General features: G+C 46.1%; 1 protein-coding gene across 1 annotated transcript in view; it reads left to right on the top strand.

Moving 5' to 3' along the window:
• Positions 1 to 24,932, top strand: part of LOC139263346 (adenylosuccinate synthetase isozyme 1 A-like) — a 66,605-nt gene extending 41,673 nt beyond the window's left edge. The window contains exons 9-13 of the mRNA XM_070879266.1: positions 2,560 to 2,714; positions 6,335 to 6,459; positions 10,490 to 10,587; positions 23,284 to 23,433; positions 23,654 to 24,932. Coding sequence (XP_070735367.1) covers positions 2,560 to 2,714; positions 6,335 to 6,459; positions 10,490 to 10,587; positions 23,284 to 23,433; positions 23,654 to 23,706 — 581 coding nt within the window. The 3' untranslated portion in view covers positions 23,707 to 24,932. The remainder of the gene's footprint in view (positions 1 to 2,559; positions 2,715 to 6,334; positions 6,460 to 10,489; positions 10,588 to 23,283; positions 23,434 to 23,653) is intronic.
• Positions 24,933 to 26,796: the final 1,864 nt, after the last annotated feature.

Here is a 26,796-nt window from a genome sequence, read left to right as displayed (position 1 = left end):
AAGCTCCGCTGCACGAGATTGGTACACACACACATTCCTACTGTCCCTGGGATTCATAGGACACAGTGTGGGCCTCACTGCCTTGCAGTTAGCCTGTGTTGCACCGTCCCTGGGCCCCATTGCAGATACACGCGGCGCCGCTCCTGGGCCCCGACCTCCCACCTCCTGGGCTCCGACCGCTCTGCATCTAGGCCCCGATCGTGCTCCGCATCTGGGCCCCGATCTCCCACCTCCTGGATCGCGATCGTGCTCCGCATCTGGGCCCTGACCTCACCACTCCTGGGTCCTGACCTCGTCGTTCATTCACTGTTAACCATTTCCGATCGCCGCTCCCCGCCGGTCCCGACCTCTGTTCCACGTCGCCTCCGATCGCTGCCTCCGATCGCCGCCAGTCCCGACCTCCGATCGCTGCTCTCCGCCAGTCCCGACCTCCGCTCCACGCCGCCTCCGATCGCCGTCAGTCCCGACCTCCGCTCCTCGCTGCCTCCGATCGCCGTCAGTCCCGACCTCCGCTCCTCGCCGCCTCCGATCGCCGTCAGTCCCGACCTCCGCTCCTCGCCGCCTCCGATCGCCGTCAGTCCCGACCTCCGCTCCTCGCTGCCTCCGATCGCCATCAGTCCCGACCTCCGCTCCTCGCCGCCTCCGATCGCTGCCTCCGATCGCCATCAGTCCCGACCTCCGCTCCTCGCCGTCTCCGATCGCCGTCAGTCCCGACCTCCGCTCCTCGCCGCCTCCGATCGCCGTCAGTCCCGACCTCCGCTCCTCGCTGCCTCCGATCGCCGTCAGTCCCGACCTCCGCTCCTCGCCGCCTCCGATCGCTGCCTCCGATCGCCATCAGTCCCGACCTCCGCTCCTCGCTGCCTCCGATCGCTGTCAGTCCCGACCTCCGCTCCTCGCCGCCTCCGATCGCCATCAGTCCCGACCTCCGCTCCTCGCCGCCTCCGATCGCCGTCAGTCCCGACCTCCGCTCCTCGCCGCCTCCGATCGCCGTCAGTCCCGACCTCCGCTCCTCGCTGCCTCCGATCGCCGTCAGTCCCGACCTCCGCTCCTCGCCGCCTCCGCTCTCCGCCAGTCCCGACCTCCGCTCCTCGCCGCCTCCGATCGCCGTCAGTCCCGACCTCCGCTCCTCGCCGCCTCCGCTCTCCGCCAGTCCCGACCTCCGCTCCTCGCCGCCTCCGCTCTCCGCCAGTCCCAACCTCCGCTCCTCGCCGCCTCCGCTCTCCGCCAGTCCCGACCTCCGCTCCTCGCCGCCTCCGATCGCCATCAGTCCCGACCTCCGCTCCTCGCTGCCTCCGATCGCCATCAGTCCCGACCTCCGCTCCTCGCCGCCTCCGATCGCCATCAGTCCCGACCTCCGCTCCTCGCTGCCTCCGATCGCCGTCAGTCCCGACCTCCGCTCCTCGCCGCCTCCGATCGCCGTCAGTCCCGACCTCCGCTCCTCGACGTCTCCGATCGCCATCAGTCCCGACCTCCGCTCCTCGCCGCCTCCGATCGCTGTTCCGCGCCAGTCCCGACCTCCGCTCCACGCCGCCTCCGATCGCCGTCTCCGATCGCCATCAGTCCCGACCTCCGCTCCACGCTGCCTCCGATCGCTGTTCCGCGCCAGTCCCGACCTCCGCTCCTCGCCGCCTCCGATCGCCATCAGTCCCGACCTCCGCTCCTCGCCGCCTCCGATCGCCGTCAGTCCCGACCTCCGCTCCTCGCCGCCTCCGATCGCCGTCAGTCCCGACCTCCGCTCCTCGCCGCCTCCGATCGCCGTCAGTCCCGACCTCCGCTCCTCGCTGCCTCCGATCGCCATCAGTCCCGACCTCCGCTCCTCGCCGCCTCCGATCGCCATCAGTCCCGACCTCCGCTCCACGCTGCCTCCGATCGCTGCTCCGCGCCAGTCCCGACCTCTGCTCCTCGCTGCCTCCGATCGCCATCAGTCCCGACCTCCGCTCCTCGCTGCCTCCGATCGCCATCAGTCCCGACCTCCGCTCCTCGCCGCCTCCGATCGCCATCAGTCCCAACCTCCGCCCCACGTCGCCGCCGGTCTCTATATCCGGGCCTCTCCACTCCTCCTTCACCTGGGTCCCGACCCCGCCGCTGGTCTCGTCCATGCTCCAATCAGCTACCTGCACTCTGACATCGATCCAGTCTCCCTCCTTGATTCCGTCATCCTGCAAGGACGGCTCGCGCCGCCCTCTGCAATGGCTAGGTGATAATGTTCTCTCGTAGGTTGGGTGGGCGCCTCCTTTAGTCCGATGCTTGTTATCCAAACCTTTTAATTACTTCGAAGACATGTATCTTGTCTGCGCTCAGTCTTTTTTTTCAAGGATGATAGGTTTAATTGCTTGAACCTTCATTAACTTGTATTTGGCCAATAGGTGTTTAGTGGTTCATTAAAGTCAAACGTGCAATTGTTTATTGCTGATTTGAGCAAAAGAAAACTTTTGACAGTATGAATATGTAACTTATGCCTTTTCTTAATTTTTTAGATCAGCATCCTGGAAATTCAATTATTTATTAAGCGTGATGAGAGATTTTTCCAGCAACTGAATTTATTTTTTCTATTTAAAGGAACTTATCCATTTGTGACATCATCAAACTGCACTGCTGGAAGTGTATGCACAGGGCTGGGTATTCCTCCATCAAACGTTGGAGCGGTATATGGTGTTGTCAAAGCCTATACCACGAGAGTGGGTATTGGAGCCTTCCCAACTGAACAAGTAAATGTAAGTCAGCATTTTGCACTATAATTGATTTGAAAGATTGCTCATTTGAAGCAGTTAAAGTTGTATAACAAATATACTTTACTTCTACCTGTTCCAGTGACTGTGCCAATGCAACTCTTTAGACAATTGTTAATAAATTTGGATGAGTTGCCTACAATGAATTTTTCATATTTATTTTCTCTCTCTCTCTCTCTCTCTCTCTCTCTCTCTCTCTCTCTCTCTCTCTCTCTCTCTCTTGTATGCTCTCTCTTTCCCTCTCTCTCAAATCACTGAGCCTCTGGTTTGTTCTCTTCCAAAAATGCAGCCAAAATTAGAATTCACTGAATAAGAAAACCACAAGTGAAAATTCTGGCACTCCATGGTATTGCATGTTGGAGTACCAACTCTGAACCAGCTTGGACCCTCTTATTCATTATATTTAATATTTTTTAAAAAACACAGCTATACACATCTATTGGAACTATTCCTATATAACTATTCCCTGTTAATACTGCTTTTGAGCTAGAGCTAGGCGATGCGCAAGAGTGGTATGGAATTGAACTGCATTTTTGTATCCCCTACCTCCCTTTATGATAAACTAACATATGCCCTAATTGTAGCCTAACCTGTGAACATGTTCCATACAATTCAGGGGCTTGGCTAGGCAGACTACCTTGGTGGTATCTGGTGTGACTGAGGAAGCAGCTGATGCCAATGTATTTTCCAAGGTCAACTATCCTGCATGAGCAAGGGTGAATGCCTGATGGAGATTCACCCATGGTTGGACTTATGATTGTAGTAGTGCAGCAATGTGAAGGAAGATTAATGGCCCTGAAATTCCATTCTGAGGCTTCCTTCGGACGAATGCCTCCGACCTGAAATTTCTCTACAAATGTACCTGGTGGTCCTGTTTTTTTCGGAAGCTGTGTTGTGAATTTCTAATGGTTCCTTTCCTTTCCCAGTGCATAAAGGGCATTTCTTAAGATCCCTTTGAGCATCTTCCCAATAGTGGATGTCGGGCTGATAGGCCTGTAGTTTCCTGGCTCTGATTTGTTCCCTTTTGTTGAAAATAGGAACTACGTGAGCTAACTTCCAGTCTAACGGAACTATCCCTGACTCTATTGAACTATTGAAGATGCGGGGGAGAGGCTCACAGAGCAGCTGTGTCCCATCTCTTTAATTACCCTTGGATGGATATTATCTGGACCTGGAGTCTATCGATTTTGAGCTTTCCTAATCTATCCAAGATGACCATACTATCTATTTTAATAATAGTGCTATTCAATACTGAGCACTCCTCATCTGGAATATAAGCATCATCTACAGGAGTATAGATTGATGTGAAATAACACATTAGCAACTCTGCTATAACCTGAGAATCAGTTCGAGTCTGCCCTGCAGTATCCTTTAGTGGCCTTATCTGGTGCTAGTCCAACTACAATTATGCACCATCTTCTTCTCCAGATATCTCTTGGCTAATCTTACGGCTGTTTCTGCCTCCTATGATTGCATATGATACTTTTTCCTCTTCTCCTGTGAGTGATATGCCTTAAGTGTGTAGAATATCTTCTGTCAATCAAATTTGCCTCTGTACATTCCTTGTTATCCATAATGGTTTTGTTTTGCCATGTATCCTTTTGGGACATACATAGTTTCATTCTGTCTGTGAGTGGTTTTAAATAGAACTCATTTGTCCTTGGTACTTGATTGCCTATCTAGGAGCGTTGCCCAGTCAATTTGTGGCAGATCTTCAGCCATTTTTGTAAAGTTAGCCCTCTTAAAATCTGATACCAGCATTAGATTGGTTGCAGCCTTGGATTGGCCAATATGTCTAAACCTAATTATATTATGATCAGAGCTGGCCAAGTGTTTCTCCAGCATGGAGGTTTGATACAGAACTAGCGTCACTGCTAAAAAAAAACATATAGGGGCGAAAATTGCGATCGGAGGCTTCCTTCGTATGAACATCTCTGACCCCCAAAAAATCTATGAAAGTATCTGGTGGTCCCAGAGGAACGTAGTAGGATTCTAGTCGGAGGCCTAGATTCGCTGCGCAGCATATAGGGAGATGTCTTTCACGTACGTATGTAAACATGGGAGCTCTGTTTGTATGGGCTCCCATTACTATCAATGAGAAAACCCCCTAAATCATCAAAACATAGCATAATAAATAAATAAAACTCTTCACATATTTAAAATTAATTGAAATTAAATGTAATTGAATATTTTAGAAAAAAAAATATTTTTTGGAATTATTTTAATAGGGTTAAAAATAAACTTACCTTAATGGACAGGGTTTTTTAATAGAAAAATGAGTGTTTAAATTAAATTTTTATGTTAGTGTTACACTGGTAAAAGTAGACTCTCTGCCTGCCTTTACCAGATGTAAAAGTTTGAAGGACATTCGCTGGGCAAGAGTTGAGCAAATAGCCCAATCTCTGCCCCACGGATGTCCTTCTCCCAGGGATGCGTAGATTCTGTACGGAGAAATTTTGACACATCCAAAAAGCTGGTTCTTGGCGCATGCAAGAATTGGCTTTTGCGAGGCCTCGCTGGGTGCATGCACACTTTGTACGGACCCGGCGAGGCAGCAATTTCTGGGCCATTGAAGTTGTTTACCCCCAGTTGCCTCACCAACATGCTGTGTAAGGAAACAATCATTGAAGGTGTCTGCAAAATCTCAGCTACTCTCCCTGCTAAACTACATGCTTCCCCATCACATCATTTAATACAAGGAAAGTTGAAGTCTCCCATAATGCAAATTGAGCCCAGCCTAGAAGCCTTTCACTCTGTTGTTCACTTTCTATCTTCCATTGCAGCCAAGAATAGGAGAATATCTGGGGGGGAGGGGAAACCATCCCTCTGCAGAAATCTCCAGAGGGGAGTGGGGGATGCTTAGAAATATTTACAATTCCACTACAGGACCTTCTACTTGGCTACCAGATTGACTTCCCTGAAAAAAAGTGCAAAAAAAAAAAATTTTAAAAGAATTTGGGGTTCCATACAGCAGCTCTCTGTAGTTGCAGCCTTAATTAGTAACAACGTCCTGTTTACTCAAAGCACCATTACAACGGGGAACGCCTATTTCACAGGCATCCCTAACATCAGGCAATCGGAGCCAAAATCATGATGTGATGTCAAATCGCATGCTTTTGCTGGACAGCGGGCAGGTGCCCAGCATTACTGCCGCTGGCAATCGGGAATGATATATACCACGGCCCCCACCTGCCAAAATTACATTGCTACACCAGCAGAGGAGCAGCAGAAAATCCAGCCTACCAGCTCTTCCATAGGAAATTCTGATCTTGTACTCTGCCAATAAATCTAATTTTACCTAAAAGTAAGAAAATAAATAAAGATAGTATGGAGATGGATATTATTTCATATGTTCCAGTGGAAGTCTAATAAAATCTTTCCCATAATTGTCTGAATTGGTATTGGTGTTATCTATAATCTGTTGTTTAATATTAGGCAGACATTATGGCAGTAATATTTGGATAGTCCAGTATTTGTTCTAAATAATTCTATTTGTATGTACATATTTTTTAAATGAAGTTGCATTATAAATGTAAGTACTACTGTATACCAAGATTAAGCTTCCTTCATGTGTCAGTTGCTGAAATTGAACTGGAACATTTCAGGAAATCGGTGAACTGCTACAATCTCGAGGCAATGAAGTGGGTGTAACTACAGGCAGGAAGAGACGCTGTGGCTGGTTAGACCTAGTCATACTGAAATATGCTAATATGATCAATGGATTTACTGCGTAAGTACATTGGACCAGATTCCATTTTATATATAGTTAACAGTAAATAGACAGTTTCTTAAACGATAAGGGTTTATGGGGAGCGGGCAGGGAAGTGGAGCTGAGTCCATGATCTTATTGAATGGCAGAGCAGGCTCGAGGGGCCATATGGCCTACTCCTGTTCCTATTTCTTATGTTCTTAAAGCACAGTGCTGCTCCAGCACATTTTTATTGTATTTACATTCATTCCGAACTTCAGAATGCAGATAGTATTTTGCCACAAGGCAAGTATTTATTTTCTGCTATTTGCATTTGTCGTGCACTGCAAAGTCATGAACAAGTTAATATGGTGTTCAAGTACTAATAATGCTAAGTTACTGTTTCTAAAGTAGCATAGTTATCATAACTAGTATGCCATACAATGATTTTGCACGCCTTAATGATGTAACTTTGATTATTTCTCTTTGCACCTTTAAAAAGGAAGAGTCAATGTACTTTTTTTTTATAAAGTAAAATGGCTCCCTTTCCAACAAAGCAATCCCCAAAATGTTGGGCTCAATTTTCCCCAAAGCTTTTTTTGGCGTACTTGAAGAGCTGCGCCTGTTTTTTTTTTTAGGGCCCAAATACGGCAAAAAAAAATGTTCTAAGTTTCCCCTTTGGGCACATTAAAACACATTGCATCAACTTAAAAACACATTAAAATATATTGCAGCAACTTGCCTCCAATTATTAAAGGTTCCAACCTCTCCCGATGCCGGTGCCAATCCCTGCCCCTATTTCAGATTGAAGGGCCTCCTGATCTGCTTCCCCCGTCTGACCCTCGCCCCGAGTGCCCTGCCGGTGCCGGTCTCACCCCTAGCCCTGTCCGAAGGACTTGCCGGTCTGCTCCCCTAACCCGACCCTTGCTGTTGACGGTCCTGCTCCCCCGCCACCCCCAGCCCCGAGTGCTTTGCCAGTCCAGCTCCCCCGTGCCTAGCCCTGACCAAAGGGCTTGCCGGTCTGCTTCCCTAGCCAGCACCGTGCCGGTCCAGCCTCGAGTGGCTTTGCAGGTCCAGCTCTCTCTCCTCTCCCCCGCCCCCCCCCAGGCCCTTGCCGGTGTTGGTCCAGCTCCAGCTTCCCCACCCCAAGTGCTTTGTGGGTCCCGCCCTTCACCCCTATCCCAGGCCGAATGGTCTCTTCCCTCCTGGTCCCTGCACCTAACTACACCAAAAAGGCTTCCCCCCACCCCCCCCTCTCCCTCTCCCCACCTCTCTCTTTCCACCCCCCCCACACCCCTCTCTCCTACCTTTCCTGCTGCTGCTGCTGTCTGGGCATCTGCTGCACTTCCTGCGCCGGTGTCCTTACCTGCGACGATTTCTTTTCAGAAGATTTTTCTGCAGAGGCCAAAGAAGAACTGGAGTAACTCTCAGCTGGCCAAACTTGCCTAAATGGCCAGAATTGGCACGGGTGGCAGGTTACGCCCCCTTTGGCTGTAAAAAAAAAAAAAAAAAAAAATGTACCTTAAGAAAAAAATCTTAACTAACTGGTGCAAATTAATTGGGAAACTGTTTTTTTTTTAAACTTAGGCCAAAAAAAGCAGACTGCTCCAAAAACAGCACAGATCACTGGGGAAAATTGAGCTGGTTTTGTTCGTCAATTGAACAGTAATAGCCAAAAGCACATATCGTTTATTGCATAAAACCATTTCCCCAGATACGTGACTTGAATTCTAAGGTACAACAGAAGCCCATATAACTTGAGAGAACCACAATATATTTATTGCATAAGAACATAAGAATTAGGAACAGGAGTAGGCCATCTAGCCCCTCAAGCGTGCTCCGCCACTCAAAAAGATCATGGCTGATCTGGCTGTGGACTCCGCTCCACTTACCCGCCCGCTCCCCATAACCCTTAATTCCATTATTGGTTAAAAATCTATCTATCTGTGATTTGAATACATTCAATGAGCTAGCCTCAACTACTTCCTTGGGCAGAGAATTCCACAGATTCACAACACTCTGGGAGAAGAAATTCCTTCTCGACTCGGTTTTAAATTGGCTCCCCCGTATTTTGAGGCTGTGCCCCCTAGTTCTAGTCTCCCCGACCAGTGGAAACAACCTCTTATAGAAACATTTAAAATAATGAAAGGGATCTTGTCTATCCCTTTCATTATTTTAAATGTTTCTATAAGATCATCCCTCATCCTTCTGAACTCCGAGTAAAGACCCAGTCTACTCAATCTATCATCATAAGGTAACCCCCTCATCTCCGGAATCAGCCTAGTGAATCGTCTCTGTACCTCCTCCAAGGCTAGTATATCCTTCTTTAAGTAAGGTGACCAAAACTGCACGCAGCACTCCAGGTGCGGCCTCAACAATACCCTATACAGTTGCAGCAGGACCTCCCTGCTTTTGTACTCCATCCCTCTCACAATGAAGACCAACATTCCATTCGCCTTCCTGATTACCTGCTGCACCTGCAAACTAACTTTTTGGGGTTCATGCACAAGGACCCCCAGGTCCCTCTGCACCGCAGCATGTTGTAATTTCTCCCCATTCAAATAATATTCTCTTTTACTGTTTTTTTTTCCAAGGTGGATGACCTCACATTTTCCGACATTGTATTCCATCTGCCAAACCTTAGCCCATTCGCTTAATCTATCTAAATCTCTTTGCACCTATCTAAATCTCTTTGCAAAGTACCTCTTTGTCCTCCAAATAGAATAACCGAAACAATGCCTCAAGGCACTGTGTAATGCATAGGCACTGATCTCGGTATCAAAAATAATAAATAATAAAAGTTATCACACAGACAATCATGCATCATTTTCCAATCCCCACTGGCTACAGGTGTGGTACTGGAGGACTGTTAACATTGTACCTTTTGTTTAAAAAGGGCGAAAGGGATAGACCAAGTAATTGCAGCCAGTCAGCCTAACCTCGGTGATGGGAAAATTATTAGAAAAAATTCTGAGGGACAGGTGACTGGAAGACTGTTTCCAGTGGGGTTCTGCTCAGTACTAGGTCCCTTGCTATTTGTAGTATATATCAATGATTTAGATTTGAATGTAGAGGGTATGATTAAGAAGTTTGAAGATGATACTGAAATTGGCTGTGCGGTTGATAGTGAGGAGGAAAGCTGTAGACTGCAGGGAGATATCAATGAACTGGTCAGGTGGCCAAAACAGTGGCAAATGGAATTCAATCTGGAAAAGTGCGAGGTAATGCATTTGGGGAACGCGAACAAGGCAAGGGGATACCCATTAAATGGTACAACACTGAGATGTGTAGAGGACCTTGGAGTGCATGCCCACAGATTCCTGAAGGTAGCAGGCCAGGTAGATAAGGTGGTTAAGAAGGCATATAGAATACTTGCCTTTATTAGCCGAGACATAGAATACAAGAGCAAGGAGGTTAGGCATGAACTGTATAAAACACTAGTTAGGCCACAGCTAGAGTATGGTGTGCAGTTCTGGTCACCACATTAAAAGAAAGATGTGATTGCACTAGAGAGAGTACAGAAGAGATTTACGAGGATGTTGCCTGGACTGGAGAATTTTAGCTCTGAGGAAAGATTAGATAGGCTGGATTTGTTTTCTTTGGAACAGAGGGGGCAGAAAGGATACATAAGTGAGGTATATAAAATTATGAAGTGCCTAGATAGAGTGGATAGGAAGGACCTATTTCCCTTAGCAGAGGGGTCAACAACCAGGAGGCATAGATTTAAAGTAATTGGTAGAAGGTTTAGAGGGGATTTGTGGGGAAATGTCTTCACCCAGAGGATGTTGGGGGGGGGTTCTGGAATTCACTGCCCGAAAGGGTTATAGAGGCAGAAACCCTTATCACATTTAAAAAGTACTTAGATGTGGACTTGAAGTGCCATAACCTACAGGGCTACGGAGCAAGAGATGGAAAGTGGGATTAGGCTGGATAGCTCTTTGTTGGCCGGCGCGGACACAATGAGTCAAAATGGCCTCCTTCCATGCTGTAAATTTCTGAGATAGGGTGTAGTTACTAAAAAATGTTACTTTCTCATTCAATTTTAACAGTGACATTATTTCTAAACCCATAGCTTGGCATTGACAAAGCTGGATATCCTGGAGGTCCTTGATGAGATTAAAATCGGTTTAGCTTACAAACTGAATGGAAAGAGAATCCCATATTTTCCAGGTATTGTATGCAACACAGCAACCAAATATTTTAGTCTCAAGATTAATAACTTTGTCACTTTTCAACCTAGCTTTGTTTCAATGCAGGAAAAAATGCACTTCCATCAAGAAAATGCACAGCTTGAAATATCCACATGTCAATCTAACATATTGATGTGGAATTAGAGAACAAGTATCACAAGCACCTTCAAAATTATGATTCACCTTGTAACATAAAATAGGAATAGTGATGATTATCAAAATACAAATCACAGAGCCATTCAGCATTTGGGACATATGATTGATGTCACTCAAGTTTTCTTCAGTAAACCAAGCCCCATCAAATATATGTACTTTTTAAATCCTTTTAATAAGCTGCATAACTGTTAAAGCCATATGATAGAATACTTTATTTCACATACAAGGACTGTTTTTGTAACATGCTCATGAATTTATGGAGGAGATTTTCAACCTCCGCCCAAAATAGCATGAAATGGTTAGGATGTCTACGGTACCCACCCGATTACATGGGCTAAAGACACAAACCATTTTTATGTTCATATTTAATTTGCATATTATGCGTGAGCTGTCAGCACTACTCACGCTGGTCTGGCAATTCACCCATGGATGTCACCATTTAAATGCAGCCTACACCTCTTAAAGGGGAGGTGCAATTTACCTGTGCTGCATGCTGCAGACTACAAATTTGGAACATACAATAGTCTGACTTCTGCAAGGGCCCCTCAATTTACATACAACACCTTGGAAATTCTTTGTAGAGGAGGTCAGCAGAAGGAAGAAGATCCTGTTTCCGACTAAAGGAAGACGGGTGTCAAGGCAAATTGCTTAGCAATAGTGCTCGGCGATATCCGAGCAGGTTACTGCACCTAGCATGGCGCCCAGGGTCCAGCAGCAATGTCGTGAAAAAATTAACCGATTTGACCAGAGTTAAAAGGTAAGTCTCCGACTTACTCCTCTTTCGCTCTCTGCTTAGCCCTGCATCTGTAGCCCAAGCACTCACAAGCCTACTCTCTTCTGGTTCCCATCACTCTCCTTCAATCACAAAATCACTCTTCACTCTCCCCGTTTCTGCTGCTATTTGCAATCTGTACCTGTTAGTGTCCTCATAATTACTGCTCTCACTTCCCCACACCTGTGCACCTGTGGCATTTTTCACACATTATCTAAACTATGGTACTCTGGCGCACACACAACCCTCCAGCAGACTACACACTCAAGCATGCACACAATAAGAGGGAGCAGGTGTGCACAGAAGGAGGACCACCGCGAATCCAAGTGCTGTCCCCAATGGAGGAGGCTCCATTGATGTAATGGAAAGGGAGCAAGCCAGAAGGATACCAGGTGTCAAGGCCAGAGAATACTTTCCACGTGGTGTTTTGCCATCTTTTCTTCCATTCCTCTTCTCACTGATCTCTCTTCCTCACACACTCGGTATGACAACCTAGAACTGGTTTGAGCTGCCACTCATCTGTTTTTGCTAACCCTTACCACTAACAATTATCCCTATCCCTCTCCTCTTTCTGGGTCCATCACAAGTCAATGGCCCAGCTGAAGCAGAGGAAGAGGAGGACAGTCCTCTCAAAGATGCATTGCCACTCTATCTTACCCTTTCAAGCTCCTTGTGGTCTGACATCAGCATATTTTAGAGAGTCAGTTAAAGGGGTCTGCATTGAGCGCAAGAGCAAGGGCAGGAGGAAAGGGTGGCCCAGGAACCAGCTTATCAGAGGTCAAGCCTGCATCTTAGCTCTGTTTTAGAGGGCACAGATAAAGACCTTCATGGCCCAGCCTATAAAAGACCAATAATATGCACCACCAACTACTCGATACACTGAACTGCCTGCAAGCAGCCTGCACATATTGTTGGACAGTGTGGAGGAGTCTATCTTCAACTTGAGTTGGGTCATCGTGCAAGGCATCAAATCAATGCCATCAACCGTGAAGCATATTATCATTTATATGCACAGTGCAACATGGCCTTCAGTCATGGTGTGTGTGGTGACAACTCTGACAGCTTCGATGGATCTTCAGACAGCTGCTTTTCAGGCTCTGGTTACCACTATCTACAGCTTGCTAAGCGTGAAAGAAAACATGGATAGGATGCCACTCTTTTATGTAAAGCAGTGGGAGTGCTGAGGCATAGCCCCATGTGAGTGTCAGTGGTGCCATGGGAGAGGCACATGCTGTCCTTTCTCGGGATGACAGCACACCTGCTCCCCACCACTTGCTCAACTAATGCCCATGTTGGTATCAGAAAGACAGCTGAGCCAGATTGCCCTGGTCATAACTGAGACCCTGCAGTCTGCAGCTGTGCCCTCTCAGGCCAGAGCTCCTTGTAGTCACCCACAGTCATCTCAAATGCACTGTGAATAAACAGCAACTATCCACCTGTGTTGCAGCCACTAAGATAGCACCTAATATGAGCACTAGATTAGGTAAAAGAGCATCTAAAACAGCTCCTAGGGATTTGCATAAAGGCGACTTTCACTTTGTTCATAACCGTTTGCAGTTAATTTCTTGTTGTGCAGAGTTTCTTTGGATTGGTGTTTATTGACTGCCAGGTGATGTAATAGAAATACTCATGCTAGTGTATACATTGAGGGCATTCATCTGGAGGGTGAAAGAACTGGATCTGATGGTAAGAGGGACAGTGGGGGAGGGATGATTCAACCAAAGCGTTCCTCAGTGATTTGCTGGTGTACATCTAGTAGTGGAGCCTGTTTCAAGATGCTGATTGCTTGCTCAATCAGAGCTCTAGTAGAAGCATGGCTCTGATTGTATCGCTTCTCTGGGTCTCTGCCAGATATCAGGAGCCACATGTTCAGGGTATAACCCTTGTCCCCAAGGAGCCAGCCTGTCACCCAATGGTTTAGATGAAATAGAGGGGCGATTGAGGACTGGCACAGGCTAAAGGCATCATGATAATCAGCAAGCAATTGGGTACAGACCTGCATGCGATTCCTGTCATCGCGCACCAGCTGCACGTTCAGCGAGTAGACACCTTTCCTGTATGTTTTCTCCGAATTCTTTATATTGAGCGTGCAAGGCTATGTGGGTGCAGTCAATAATGCTCTGCACCTGCACTGCAGCTTCCAGTGCAAGCTGCTACAAGTGAGCGACGGCTTCCAGTAGGGCGACTGGATAATGTCATCAAAACTCAGGTCGCCATTTGGAGTGTGGGCAGGAACATTGGCAGGGCCCAGGTACAGCGGAGGACAGGAAGGTCGGGGCAGATGAGCAGCGAGAGATCATGGCCGAGGTGTATCGAGTGATTGAGGCAGAGGACCAATGAGATTGTGGCTGAGATTTGGTGAGTGATTGTGGCAAAGGGTCGGCGAATGTTTGGTGTGGAGGTGCGGTGAGAGATCGTGACAGAGGTTCGGCGAATGTTTGTGGCAGAGGAGCGGTGAGATATTGTGGCAGAGGAGAGATGGTGGCGGAGGTGTATTGAGTGATTGAGGCGGAGGAGCAGTGTGATCGTGGCTGAGATTCGGCAAGTGATCGTGGCGGAGGTTCAGTGAATGTTTGTGGCGGAGGGGCGGCGAGAAATTGTGGCGGAGGTGCGGCAAATGAGGGTACGGGGCCCAGAAGAGCCGAGGGCCCAGGGGTAGCACAGGCCAGCCCACACTGCAATATGTGTGCACACTAGGTCTGTGCAGCAGAGCAGGTCTCCAGTCGTCCTGATTAATCCTCAGCACTGGATAAAGGCCTAGCTCTGTCGAGCCCGTGTGGTGGCTGGTGTGCAATGGGCACAACACATTAAAAAAATCCAGGCACAGGCATCTTCCACTCGTGGAGTTCAGGACTTGAATATCGAGTCCTTCATTGAAACATCTGTGAACTCATCCCTTTTGGTGTGGAAGCAATCATCCTCGTTTGAGGGATCGCCTATGAGACTGAGAGCACCTGGGGAAAGCTTGCTATCCAAGCAACGCCCAAAACCCTGTCTTTCTGCTTTGCTGCCACCGTAGGATGCTGCTCCATCCCCTCTTTCCGAGGCAAGTGGCCTGATGCTCATTTTCTTCAAATGGGCGAGCTGCCTACCGAGGCACTGGCAGCTCACCTAATTAATATTAATGAGACCCAAGGCACATTTCCAGGACGGACTCTGGTCTCCCGTGTCCAGTCTCTTCCCACCTATATCCGTGCCTCTTCCAACGTCCCCCGCCACTTTAACAGTTTCCAGTTTCCTGGCCCTTCTCACCATGGATGTCCAATCCCTCTACACCTCCATCCCCCACCAGGACAGTATGAGGGCCCTCTGCTTCATCCTTGAATGGAGGCCCAACTGGTCCCCATCCATCATCACTCCTCTGTCTGGCTAAACTTGATTTTACATTGAACAACTTCTCCTTTGACTCCGCTCACGTCCTCCAAATAAAATGTATTGCTATGGGAACCTCCATGGGCCTTAGCTATGCCTGCTTTTTCATGGGATCTGTGGAACATTCTTTGCTCCAGTCCTACTTAGGTCCACTCCCTCACGTTTTTTAGGCACATTGATGATTGTATCGGTGCCGCTTTCTGCTCTTGCCCCGAACTGGAAAATGTCATCAACTTTGCTTCCAATTTCCATCCCTCTCTTGCCTTCACATGACCCATCTCTGACTCTTCCCTTCCCCTTCTTGACTTTGTTATCTCCATTACTGGGGATAGGCTGTTGACCAGTATCTACTATAAGCCCATTGAATCCCACAACTACCTTGATTACACTTCCTCTCTCCCTGCTTCCTGTAAGGACTCTATCCCATTCTCCCAGTTTCTCCATCTGTTCTAATCTGTTGTATCTGTTCTATTGATGTCACTTTCTATACCAGTGCTTCTGACATATCTTCCTTTTTCTTTAACCGAAGATTCCACTCCACTGTAGTTGACCGGGCACTCGACCATGTCCGTTCCATTTCCTGCACTTCTGCTGTCACCTTTCCCGTTCCACCAAGAACCACGATGGGGTCCCCCTTATCCTCACCTTCTACCCCACCCCCAGTATCCAGACTCATCCTCCGGCATTTCTGCCACCTCCAGTGCGATCCCACTAGCAAACACATCTTGCCCTCTCCTTCCATTTCAGAATTTCGAAAGATTAATTCCTTCCGCAACACCCTGGTTCACTCTTCAATCATGTCCAACACTTCCTCCCGTTCACACGGCACCTTCCCGTGCAAGCACAGGAGATGCAACACCTGTCCTTTTACATTGTCTGATCCCACTGTCCAAAGCCCCAAACACTCCTTCCTGGTGAAACAACGATTTACTACTTTCAATTTCATATGCTCATGATGAGGTCTCCTCTACCAAATGCAGAATGGGTGATTGCTTTGCTGAACACCTCCATTGAGTCCACAAGTTTGACTCTGAGCTTCCGGTCGCTTGTCATTTTAATTCTCCGTCCCATTCCAAGCTCTCGGTCCTCAGCCTTCTCCACTGTTCCAATGAAGCTTAATGGAAGCTCGAGGAACAGCGCTTCATCTTTCGATTAGGCATTTACTGGCCTTCCGGATTCAACATTGAGTTCAATAATTTCAGATCATAACCTCTGCTATTTTTTTCAGACAGCAGCTGCTTGTAATGATTCTGCAGTTGCCATTTACAGCTCCTCTAAACCCATCCTTTGTTTTTTCTTTGTCCCATTACCATAGCCATGCCCCATTATCCCTTTTGTCATTTAATCACTGCTGCCTTCCATCCTCACAGATCTTCCCTTTTGCTCTTTCCCTCCTCCTGCTTTCCCTGCCTCTGTACTTGCTTAAAACCTAATGAAAGGTCACTGATCTAAAACATTAACTCTGTTTCTCTCTCCACAGATGCTGCCTGACCTGAGTATTTCCAGCATTTTCTGGTTTTATTTCAGGTTTCCAACATACGCAGTATTTTGTTTTCATTTGATCTAAAACCACCTGACCTTGCAAAAATGCACCATCAGCTACATATGCTACATCCTTTTATTCCTTTTTTACATTTGAAATACAATATGTGGGCATTTGAAATCATAAAACACTAAAGGGGGTGATTTTCAACGGCGAGTTCAGATGTTACAGAACCTCCGGGATAGCCAAGATGAAGTCTTGAGCTGAAACATTTAGCCACACATTTAGCACAAGACACCATCTTGTAAAGGAGTTGAAGCTTGCGCTAGGAACGACTGCCTCTGGAGGCTCATTAAGGGGCTGATTGATAAATTGCCTGCTAGCGCTCATTAAAAAGGCTGCACGGCATTTGGTGGCTAGGGCTTGTTCTAACACCATCTCCCAACCTCTCCTATCGGCTGTTTGGGAGTAAGCAAGTTGTTCGAGGATTTCGAGAGCTACTTAAAGATATATCACCTTTTACTGTTCACTTGCTGCTGGAGGTTTGACGAGGATTTTTGAAACACAACAGGAGACTTTATGGAACACTTTGTCAAGACTTAACCAACACTATCAACATTTATTCTGGAAAGTCTCTTAAGGACTTCACCTTTTTTTAAAAAAAAAAGTACGTGCTGTGCCATTCTACCTTACTGGGCACCTTTATAGGAGTCACCAGGAGAAAGGGAGTGTTTGGTTAATGGCATTTTGCTAGGGGACACCCTTGGTCTGGACCAGTTGCACCAGCTGCTGGAGAGGAGAGGAGAGGAGAGGAGAGGAGGGCTAAGTGGACTCCTTCCCACTCTCCGGATACAGGACATCCCTCCTCCTCTGGACCTCCATAACCGGGACCTCCATTGCCGTGTTCAAGAACCTGTGTGTAATGAATGTACATAAGGTCTGCCCACCACCAGGGGGCACTACCGTCGGACTAGGGTCATAGGTACACTCGTGCTGGGCCCAGTATATAACCTGAACTTCACCTTTTGTATCTTTACTTCTGGAAGCCAGGTTGAAAAGACTGACCAGGTTACACTGAGTCACTGGCTCACAGTTCAGAGTTCATTGTATCATTTCATACACTACAACTGGCGACGAGGCAAATACAAACTCACACAAAAGTATGGCGAGCACAGCACGATCGAGTACTGTTGGAATTCTCGAGAGATTCAATGAGGAAGAGGATTGGAGAGATTTCACAGATCGTCTTGACCAGTATTTTGTGGCAAATGACCGAAACAAAGATGAGGATGCAGAGAAGCACAGGGCAGTTCTTCTCACCGTCTGTAGCCCCACGATCTATGCACTCATCAAGAATCTGCTCTCTCCCACTCTTCCCACAGAAAAGGATTACAAAGAACTGTGTTCTCTAGTTCGGGAACACTTTAAACCCACGGAAGGAATCCTCATATCCAGATATCGCTTCTATACGTACGTTCGTCCAGAAGGCCAGGACGTAGCGGCATTTGTAGCCAACCTGAGACGTCTTGCAGGGCCTTGCAAATTTGGGCCTGCATTGGAAGACGTGCTGCGTGACTTTTTCATGATCGGGGTCAACCGCGAGGCGAACTTAAGTAAGCTCCTGGCTGCGGAGACGCTGGACCTCAGCAAGATCATCATCATCGCCCAGGCTTGCATGTCCACGCAGAAAAGCATGAAGCAGATATCGCGACAAAACAGGAACTCCACGGCAAGTACTGTGTACAAAATTGTAACGACGACTGGCAGAGCTAACATGGCAGGGCCTACTCGACTGCGTCTGCAAGACCGGGAAATGCTCAAAGTGCACCATCGAGGGCCTACTCGACTGCGTATGCGAGAACTGGAGCCGCTCAAAGTCACCATCGGGCACAAATCCGAGCTCAATGTGTTGGCATTATGGGGGCAATCACCGACCCCATCAGTGCCGCTTCAGGCAGTATCTATGCAGAGGGTGTGCGAAGACTGGGCATCTTCAGCGGACGTGTTCGCAGCGGAGCAAGCGAGCTGCGACACACCACGTGGATGATGATCAATTCAGCGTGGATCTGGCGATGCAGCCCAAGGCATTTGAGAGCTCCGAGGAGGAAGTGTATAGCGTACGTGCGTTCCTAACAAAGAGCCAACCGATAATGATGGAGGTAAAATTAAACAGCGTGCCGGTATCCATAGAATTAGACACTGGTGCGAGTCAGTCGATAATGAGCCAGAGGACTTTCGAAAAGCTGTGGGAGACCAAGGCAGAGAGACCCAGTCTAAGTCCGATAAATGCGAAGTTGCGTATCTACACCAAAGAGCTCATACCAGTGATCGATAGTGCAGCAGTAAGAGTGTTGTACGAGGGAGCGGTTCATGATCTACAGTTATGGATTATCCCGGGCAACAGCCCATCGTTATTCGGCAGGAGTTGGCTCAAAAAAATTAAATGGAAATGGTACGATATCAAAGCTTTGCCATCAGCGGATGATGATGATTTGTGTGCTCAAGTGCTGAGCAAATTTCCCTCACTGTTTGATCTGGGAATTGGCAGTTTCAAGGGAGCCAAAGTGCAGATTCACCTAGGCCCAGATGCAGGTCTCATCCATCACAAAGCCAGGGCGGTCCCACACATGATGAGAGAAATAGTCGAGCTTGAATTGGATAGGCTACAACGCGAGGGGGTCATCTCACCGATCGAATTTAATGAATGGGCCAGCCCCATTGTTCCGGTGTTAAAGAGCGATGGCATGGTCAGGATTTGTGGCGACTACAAGATCACGATCAACCAAGTTTCGAAACAAGATCAGTACCCGCTACCAAAAGCTGATTACCTGTTTGCAACGCTAGCTGGGGGGAAATCATTCACCAAATTGGATCTAACGTCGGCCTACATGACACAGGAACTGATTGAATCATCAAATAAACTTATGTGCATCAACAGGCACAAAGGACTGTTTATTTACAACAGATGCCCCTTTTGGCATTTGTTCGGCGGCAGCCATATTTCTGAGAAACATGGAGAGCCTATTGAAATCTGTCCCCAAGACCGTGGTATTCCAAGACGACATCCTAGTCACAGGTTGTGACGCCGCCGAGCACCTGCACAATCTGGAAGAGGTTCTGCATCGTCTGGACAAAGTGGGACTTGGGCTGAAACGTTTGAAGTACGTTTTCATGGCACCAGAGGTCGAATTCCTTGGACGAAAGACTGCTGCTGACGGAATCAAGCCTACAGATGCGAAAACAGAGGCCATCAAAAATGCGCCCAGGCCCCAGAATGTGACGGAGCTGCGTTCGTTCCTGGATCTTCTCAACTACTTCGGTAACTTGTATTAGAGCCTTTGCTCAAGCTGCTCAGGAAAAGAGACGACTGGGTGTGGGGTGAACTTCAAGACAGAGCTTTTGAGAAGGCTAGAAATCTGTTGTGTTCCCACAAGCTACTGGTACTGTATGACCCATGCAAGCATCTAGTTTTGACCTGTGATGCGTCGTCCTTTGGGGTCGGCTGCGTACTCCAGCAAGCCAATGAATCAGGCAAATTATAACCAGTTGCATACGCATCTCGAAGCCTGTCCAAGGCAGAAAGAGCTTACGGCATGGTAGAGAAAGAGGCTTTAGCATGTGTTTATGGGGTAAAAAAAATGCACCAGTACCTGTTTGGGCTTCACTTCAAGCTGGAAACTGATCACAAGCCGCTTATGATGTTGTTCTCGGAATATAAAGATATCAATACCAATGCATCGTCCCGCATCCAGAGGTGGGCGCTGACATTATCTGCCTATGATTAGGTCATTTGCCATAGACCAGGCACCGACAACTGCGCTGATACATTGAACTGGTTACCATTGCCCACACCGGAGGTGGAAATACCAATGCCCGCAGAGCTACTCATGGTCATGGATGCCTTTGAGAGTGAAGGGTCGCCTGTCACTGCTCAACAACTTAAGATCTGGACCAGCCAGGATCCGACCCTATCGGTTGTAAAACGTTGTGTTCTTAACGGGGACTGGTCGACCATCTCCAAGGAAATGGGTGATGAAACCAAACCGTACAGCCGTCGCAAAGATGAGCTTTCCATCCAGTCCAACTGTTTACTGTGGGATAATCGTATTGTAATGCCCAAGAAAGGCAGGGCAAGATTTGTACAGGGGTTACATAGTACGCATCCCGGTATTGTCATGATGAAGGCCATCGCCAGGTCCCATGTTTGGTGGCCTGGCATTGACTCTGACTTAGTCATGCGTGCATCAGTGCAGCACTTTCATGCAGTTAAGCAATGCCCCAAAGGAAGCTCCGCTCAGTCTGTGGTCATGGCCATCCAAATCTTGGTCTAGAATCCACATCGACTTTGCGGGCCCTTTCCTCGGTCAAGTGTTTTTTTGTGGTGGTGGATGCATACTCCAAATAGATAGAATGTGTGATCATGTTATCCAGCACTTCCACTGCCGCCATTGAGAACCTGAGAGCCATATTTGCCACTTAATGGTCTGCCAGACATCGTTGTCAGCGACAACGGACCGTGATTCACGAGCCTAGAGTTTCAAGAGTTCATGAAACGCAATGGCATAAAACACGTGAGGTCAGCCCCGTTCAAACCCACGTCCAATGGTCAAGCGGAGCAGGCAGTTCAAACCATCAAGCAGAACCTGAAACGCGTAACTCACGGTTCCTTGCAGACACACCTGTCACGCATACTGCTCAGTTACAGGACAAGGCCACACGCGCTCACTGGGGTCCTGCCTGCGGAACTATTGATGGAGAGGCCTCAAAACCAGGCTCTCTAATCCGTCCTGACCTTAACGATCATGTCAAAACCCGACGTCAACGCCAGTAGTGATATCACGACCACGCTGCAGTGTCACGTGACATATCTGTAAATGACCCAGTGTATGTACTTAACCATGGTCAAGGGCCCAAGTGGCTCCCAGGCAATGTTACGGATAAGGAGGGTAACCGGGTGTATATGGTTAAACTCAAGAATGGGCAGATGTCCAGGAAACGCATTGATCAAATCAAGCTATAAGACACACTGACGAACCAGAACAGTTGGAAGAAGACACCGTGAGCTTAGACGACCAACCAATTTGCGCCCAGCCATCAGAAGATCCCACTGTGGTCAACACCCAGCCCAAAGTCGTGAGACTCTGAAAGCACTAGGATTGTACTGAGACGGTCAAGCAGGGAGCGAAGGGCTCCGGGCCGTCTGAACTTGTAATATGGACTTGTGCCAAGAACTTGGGGGGGGGGGGAAATGATGTAATGTATGTACATAAGGTCTGCCCACCACCAGGGGGCACTACCATCGGAGGTCCCAGGGTCATAGGTACACTCGCGCTAGACCCGGTATATAACCTGAACTTCATCTTTGTATCTTCACTTCTGGAAGCCATTAAAAACTGACCAGGTTACACAGTCACTGGCTCACAGTACGGAGTTCATTGTATAATTTCATACACTACACTGTGCGCCCTCTCCCTCGGTCCCTGAGTCATCCTGAAACCTGCTGATGTGTGTCAGCCAGCCCACTCCAAACCTTCAGTGGAAGTGGGTGTGTGGAGCCCACTATACTGCTCCATGAAAATTACGTCCAATCAGCACTTGAATGCTAAACCTGCACATGCCTCTGTTTTAGCACGTCCAGGCAAGTTCGAATTATGGTAATCAGCAATTAGGACCAAAATTGCGAGTTTAAACCAGACTTTCAACCAGGCATGTCTTATTAGCACAGCACCTGTTTTCACCCCTTTACCCAAATGGCACGAACCTGGTATTGCAGTACTTCCAGGAACGGTGCAGTGGCTCTAGGCCTTTTGGCTAAGAGCATTGGCGCAGAGTGATCCTTGATGTGTGCAAGGTGACCTCTGGCGTTTGTGATTTGACAAAGAATTGGAACGATTGGCTACGAATTTCAAAAATAAATAAATAAATAACCCCCTAATTATTATTGATACTCCACAAATGTAAAAAAGGAATTTGCAGTAGGTAATACAGCAAACTAGCAGTGTCCGCCATTATGACCCCTTTCAAACTTGCAGCAACTTCAGGATGTAGCGCATGTGCATCTAAACGCAGAAATCCTGAAGTTGCAGTCAGTCACTGCTCCTACATTGTCAGCACAGTGCCAACTCTTCACCCCCGCCCCCCCCTCCCCCGCCCCCAACATAGCTGGCAATCAGTGTAATCCGTGAAACTGACCAAAACTTGGGCTTTTCCGTGGTAATATTGCTGTTAGTTACCCCATTGAAAGTTAGGCTTTATTGGATTAGTGTAACTGGAGTTTTAACAGCATATTGACTGCTAAACAAATGTTATGGCCCTGAAAAATACATTTTAATTTTGTGGAGTATCAAATTTCTCCAAAATGATAAATTTATATTTTTAAGAAACTTAAAAAAAATATATATATTTTTTAATTTGTTCATCTTTATTTTAGGTTTACCATTTCCCCATGTAAGAGCCCCAATCTTTGTTTTGCTCTCTCTCTCAATTTTTAAAAGTCTGAATAAAAGGAACATCTTCACTTCCTGGTTCCCTGTATGAGAATTCTGCATAGACAGCTTGTTGACGTCACTCCAGCTCGCACTAGGGATTCCCCATTATTCTACACTGATCTGACTTGCGCGTCGAGAAAGGCAAACTTCTCGCCACAGAGATCGTCAGATCTTAGTGGGCATCATTTTTGGGAGCCACCAGCGAAAGCCTTTGCTTCGCTGCTGACCACAAATTCTAGGCCATAATTACAGTTTGCTGCTGTTTTGATATTCTGATTTCCAGCTTCATAGTTTCTATCCAGGTTATTTTAATTATAATGTACAATTTGCTTTATCTTGTGCTCTGGTAGAAAAAAATGTTAGAGTATTATTATGAATTAACTTGTGGTTTATCCATTCCTTCAGCAAATCAGGAAATCCTGAACCTAGTAGAGGTTGAGTATGAAACACTTCCAGGCTGGAAGACCAGCATTGTCAGTGCTCGGACATGGGACGATCTCCCACCAAAGGCTCAAAACTACATCAGATTTATTGAAAATCATGTGGGAGTCCCAAGTGAGTTTTCAGGAATAGCATTGCAGGGAACTTGATAAGATTGTGTAGCAGTTAAATGTCAGATTTACATTTAAGACATAAATTTATTAATATCTGCTTTTTAGGGAATTTCCTTTTTATAAATATTTACCACAAGTTCTTCTAATAGTGACTAAGTTGCGTTGCCTTATTACGCAAACGTTGGACGATGACGATTACATTTGTCTTTGCTTTCTTTCAGTTAAATGGATTGGTGTTGGAAAATCAAGGGAGTCAATGATTCAACTTTTCTAAACACAGAACAGGACAAGGTTGCATAATTTGAACAAACAACCATATTATTTGTGGGGGGAAACTGACCCTGTTTTCCTACTTAAATTCAAGACTGATGTTTGTGTTACTATGGTTAAAATATTCTTGATATTGTGTAAAGTGTAATTAATTCACAATTTCAGTTGTACATATAAACAGTAATGAAGGTCATTGTTAACTGGAGAATGAAGGTCATTGTTAACTGGAGGGAGAGAATACCTAAAGCACCATCATATTCTTACTGTTCACTTTCGCATTAAAACATAAAATATTACATTATTCAACACCTATATGTAATTTCCATAAAATATTGAATGAGAAAGATGTAACACTTGTGAAATTATATTACTTTGTGATAAAGTTTTGAGTAAGATCATTGAAACCACTCCACAATTTGCTTTTACTAGAGTTTGTATTTAAAGATTATATTTACATCTAATTTTTATTTTAATTAATATAGTATTAAAAAAACGCACTAGGATCTGCATTATTGGAGTTATGACCTGTTTGTGTTATTTGCCATGATCTATTCAGAAGATTCTCATTAATTACCAGGTCAACTCACTCATGGGATGTAAATCATATCCCACAGCTCCTCTGTTTTTTAAAAAGTATATACAAAGGGCATTTGTTTTATAGAGTATTTCACTACAAAAAGGAAACACTTATTTTTACTAAACTTCAGAATTGTTTTGCAATAGGTAAACTCAAATTATTTAAATCCCAATATAAAATATTTATCTAATGAAAAATCAAAATGCATAAGCATAAGTTGAATTTCTGTATTTATTAGACACGGACAATACACAAAAACCTCGTTTCATATTTGCCGTTTTCCAAAATACATTTTCGGGCCTGTTGAACTTTGCGAAGTACAGAGACAATGCTCTTATTTCCAAGTGCCCTATAAGATATATTCAGCATAGTCAGTAATGCATGCCTTGGAATTTTGTAACCACTCAATGAATCAAGTTTCACTTGTCTGTTAATTATAACTTACATCAGGGTACATGTTGTATGATAAATCATATTCTGTCTTCCAGCGATAAGTGTCGGGTTGCCCATATATATCTTTTGAGACTTTTTTAGGTGTCTCACTTGCTGCTTGCAGATTATTGTAAGGGCCAACATTACAATTTAGATCTTCAATGGCACTTGCATATTCTTTACTGTAATGTTTATTAAACAACCAATTGTTAATGCACAAATTTAAGCACTTGTAATCTTTTATTTTCAAGTTTTATTACAGTAATGCTGAATTATATGTATATTCCTCTTTATTTTTAAAGCTACAGTTTAGACGTTACTACAATTTAGACAACAGAAACCTACCAACTATAGCTATTCAACCCTTCGCATACAAGGTATGCCATCCAGTATAATTGTGCATCTCCTGGAAATGACGATAACCATGGTATTGTAGAAATCACCCAATCATGGTTTATCTTCATGTTAAAATGCTATCTGTTGCTGGTTGACCAGAGAGTCCTCCATTGCCAGCAGTAGCAAATTCAACATCCCAGACCAATATTGATTCTTGCTCTAAGCAAATACCTGGCACAGACATGAAGAGCTAAATTACCTCCTTCTGTACTGTAAACCTTTTTGGTTCCATGAGTCTGTCTCACCACAAGAGCAAGAGGAAGCTATACTCTTTTACAGTATAGCCCAAAGGGGGACTCTGATACGTATATGGTTGAAAGTAGGGAAAATGTCATTGCTCATTGGCATAAAGCTCAAGTATTCTAATATCACCTAGGCATCTACACTACATTACATGTGTCAGCATCAGTGGCAGCACTCTCATCTCTGAGTCAGAAGGTTGTGACATACTCCACATACTTGAGCACACAATCTCGGCTGACACTTCACTGTAGTACTAAGGGAGTGCTTCTTATCAGTGGTGCTGATTTTCAGATGAATCCTCAAATTGAGGCCCGATCTCCCTTAGTTGGCCATGAAAGGTCCCGTGGCATTTTTTGAAGAGCAGGGAGCTCTCCCAACATGTTGGCTAACATATATTCCACCTCCAACCTCATTGAAACAGATTATATGATCATTTATCTCAATTCTGTGGTTGGGACCTTCCTATGTACAAATTGGCTGCTGCATTTCCGTACATTAAGTGGTGACTATAATTCAAAAATAATTTATTGTCTGAGATTGTGAAAGATGCAATATAAATGCACAATATTAAGAATTAAACAATTCTATGTTAACTCTAAAATATTGATTGATATTTTTTCCTAAATACAGAAAATACAGTTAGACATGGAGGTTTTGGAAGTCTTGACAATTTTCTTTCAATTTTTCCTCCCCTCCTCTCCTGGGTCGACTCTTTGCTGGGATCTGGCACCACACATTCCTGCATCCTCCAGTCCTCACCGAGGTAATCATTATACATTATAGGGACTTTGATGGGGAATATTAGTAGGCTATGCATCTATAACAGGGATCACAGCTCAGCAAAGTCCTGACCTCACTCTACATCCAAATAAGCATTAAAGTTAATTTCACAAATAAGTGTTCAGGTAAATGTTAGTACTTTTACTGCTGCCCTAACTGAGACTTGCTAATATGGCAAGACCAGAGATTGATTCTGGTATTAGTCCAGTCCACATGGCTCAGTTACTCACTGGATAAACTTGCTGACCTATTAGAGTTGGAACTAAATGGCCCTAAAATTCGTTGATCCCACTCTGCCACCATAGCTATGGCAAATGGGATTCTTTCACTATCAGTTGGAGATGGGGCTGATCCCACCATATTTTCCTGCACCAGGTCATTTACATAAAAAAGAAGGGTGCCTGTGCCAATGTGAGCACACCCTGGATGCTTGCTGCGAGGATGGGGATGCAAAGGTGATCCTTACAACCTGTGTCGGGCTGAAGTCACTAGGATCCGGCTTACAATTGACCTTTTAAAAGATGGTCATTATCATTGAGGCTGCCTGCAGTATTCTGGAGTGTGCCAGGCCGTATCATGGTGTGGAGCAACCGTGAGACTCCATTTTAGGTCCCTACTTCGATCCAGTTACCAGCATCCTGCCAACATCCTGGTCACTTGAAGCAG

This window comes from Pristiophorus japonicus, chromosome 4 (assembly GCF_044704955.1).
Source record: "Pristiophorus japonicus isolate sPriJap1 chromosome 4, sPriJap1.hap1, whole genome shotgun sequence".
Lineage (NCBI taxonomy): Eukaryota > Metazoa > Chordata > Chondrichthyes > Pristiophoridae > Pristiophorus > Pristiophorus japonicus.
The sequence above is the reverse complement of the archived record's forward strand: the minus strand, read 5'-3'. Positions and strand labels throughout refer to the sequence as shown.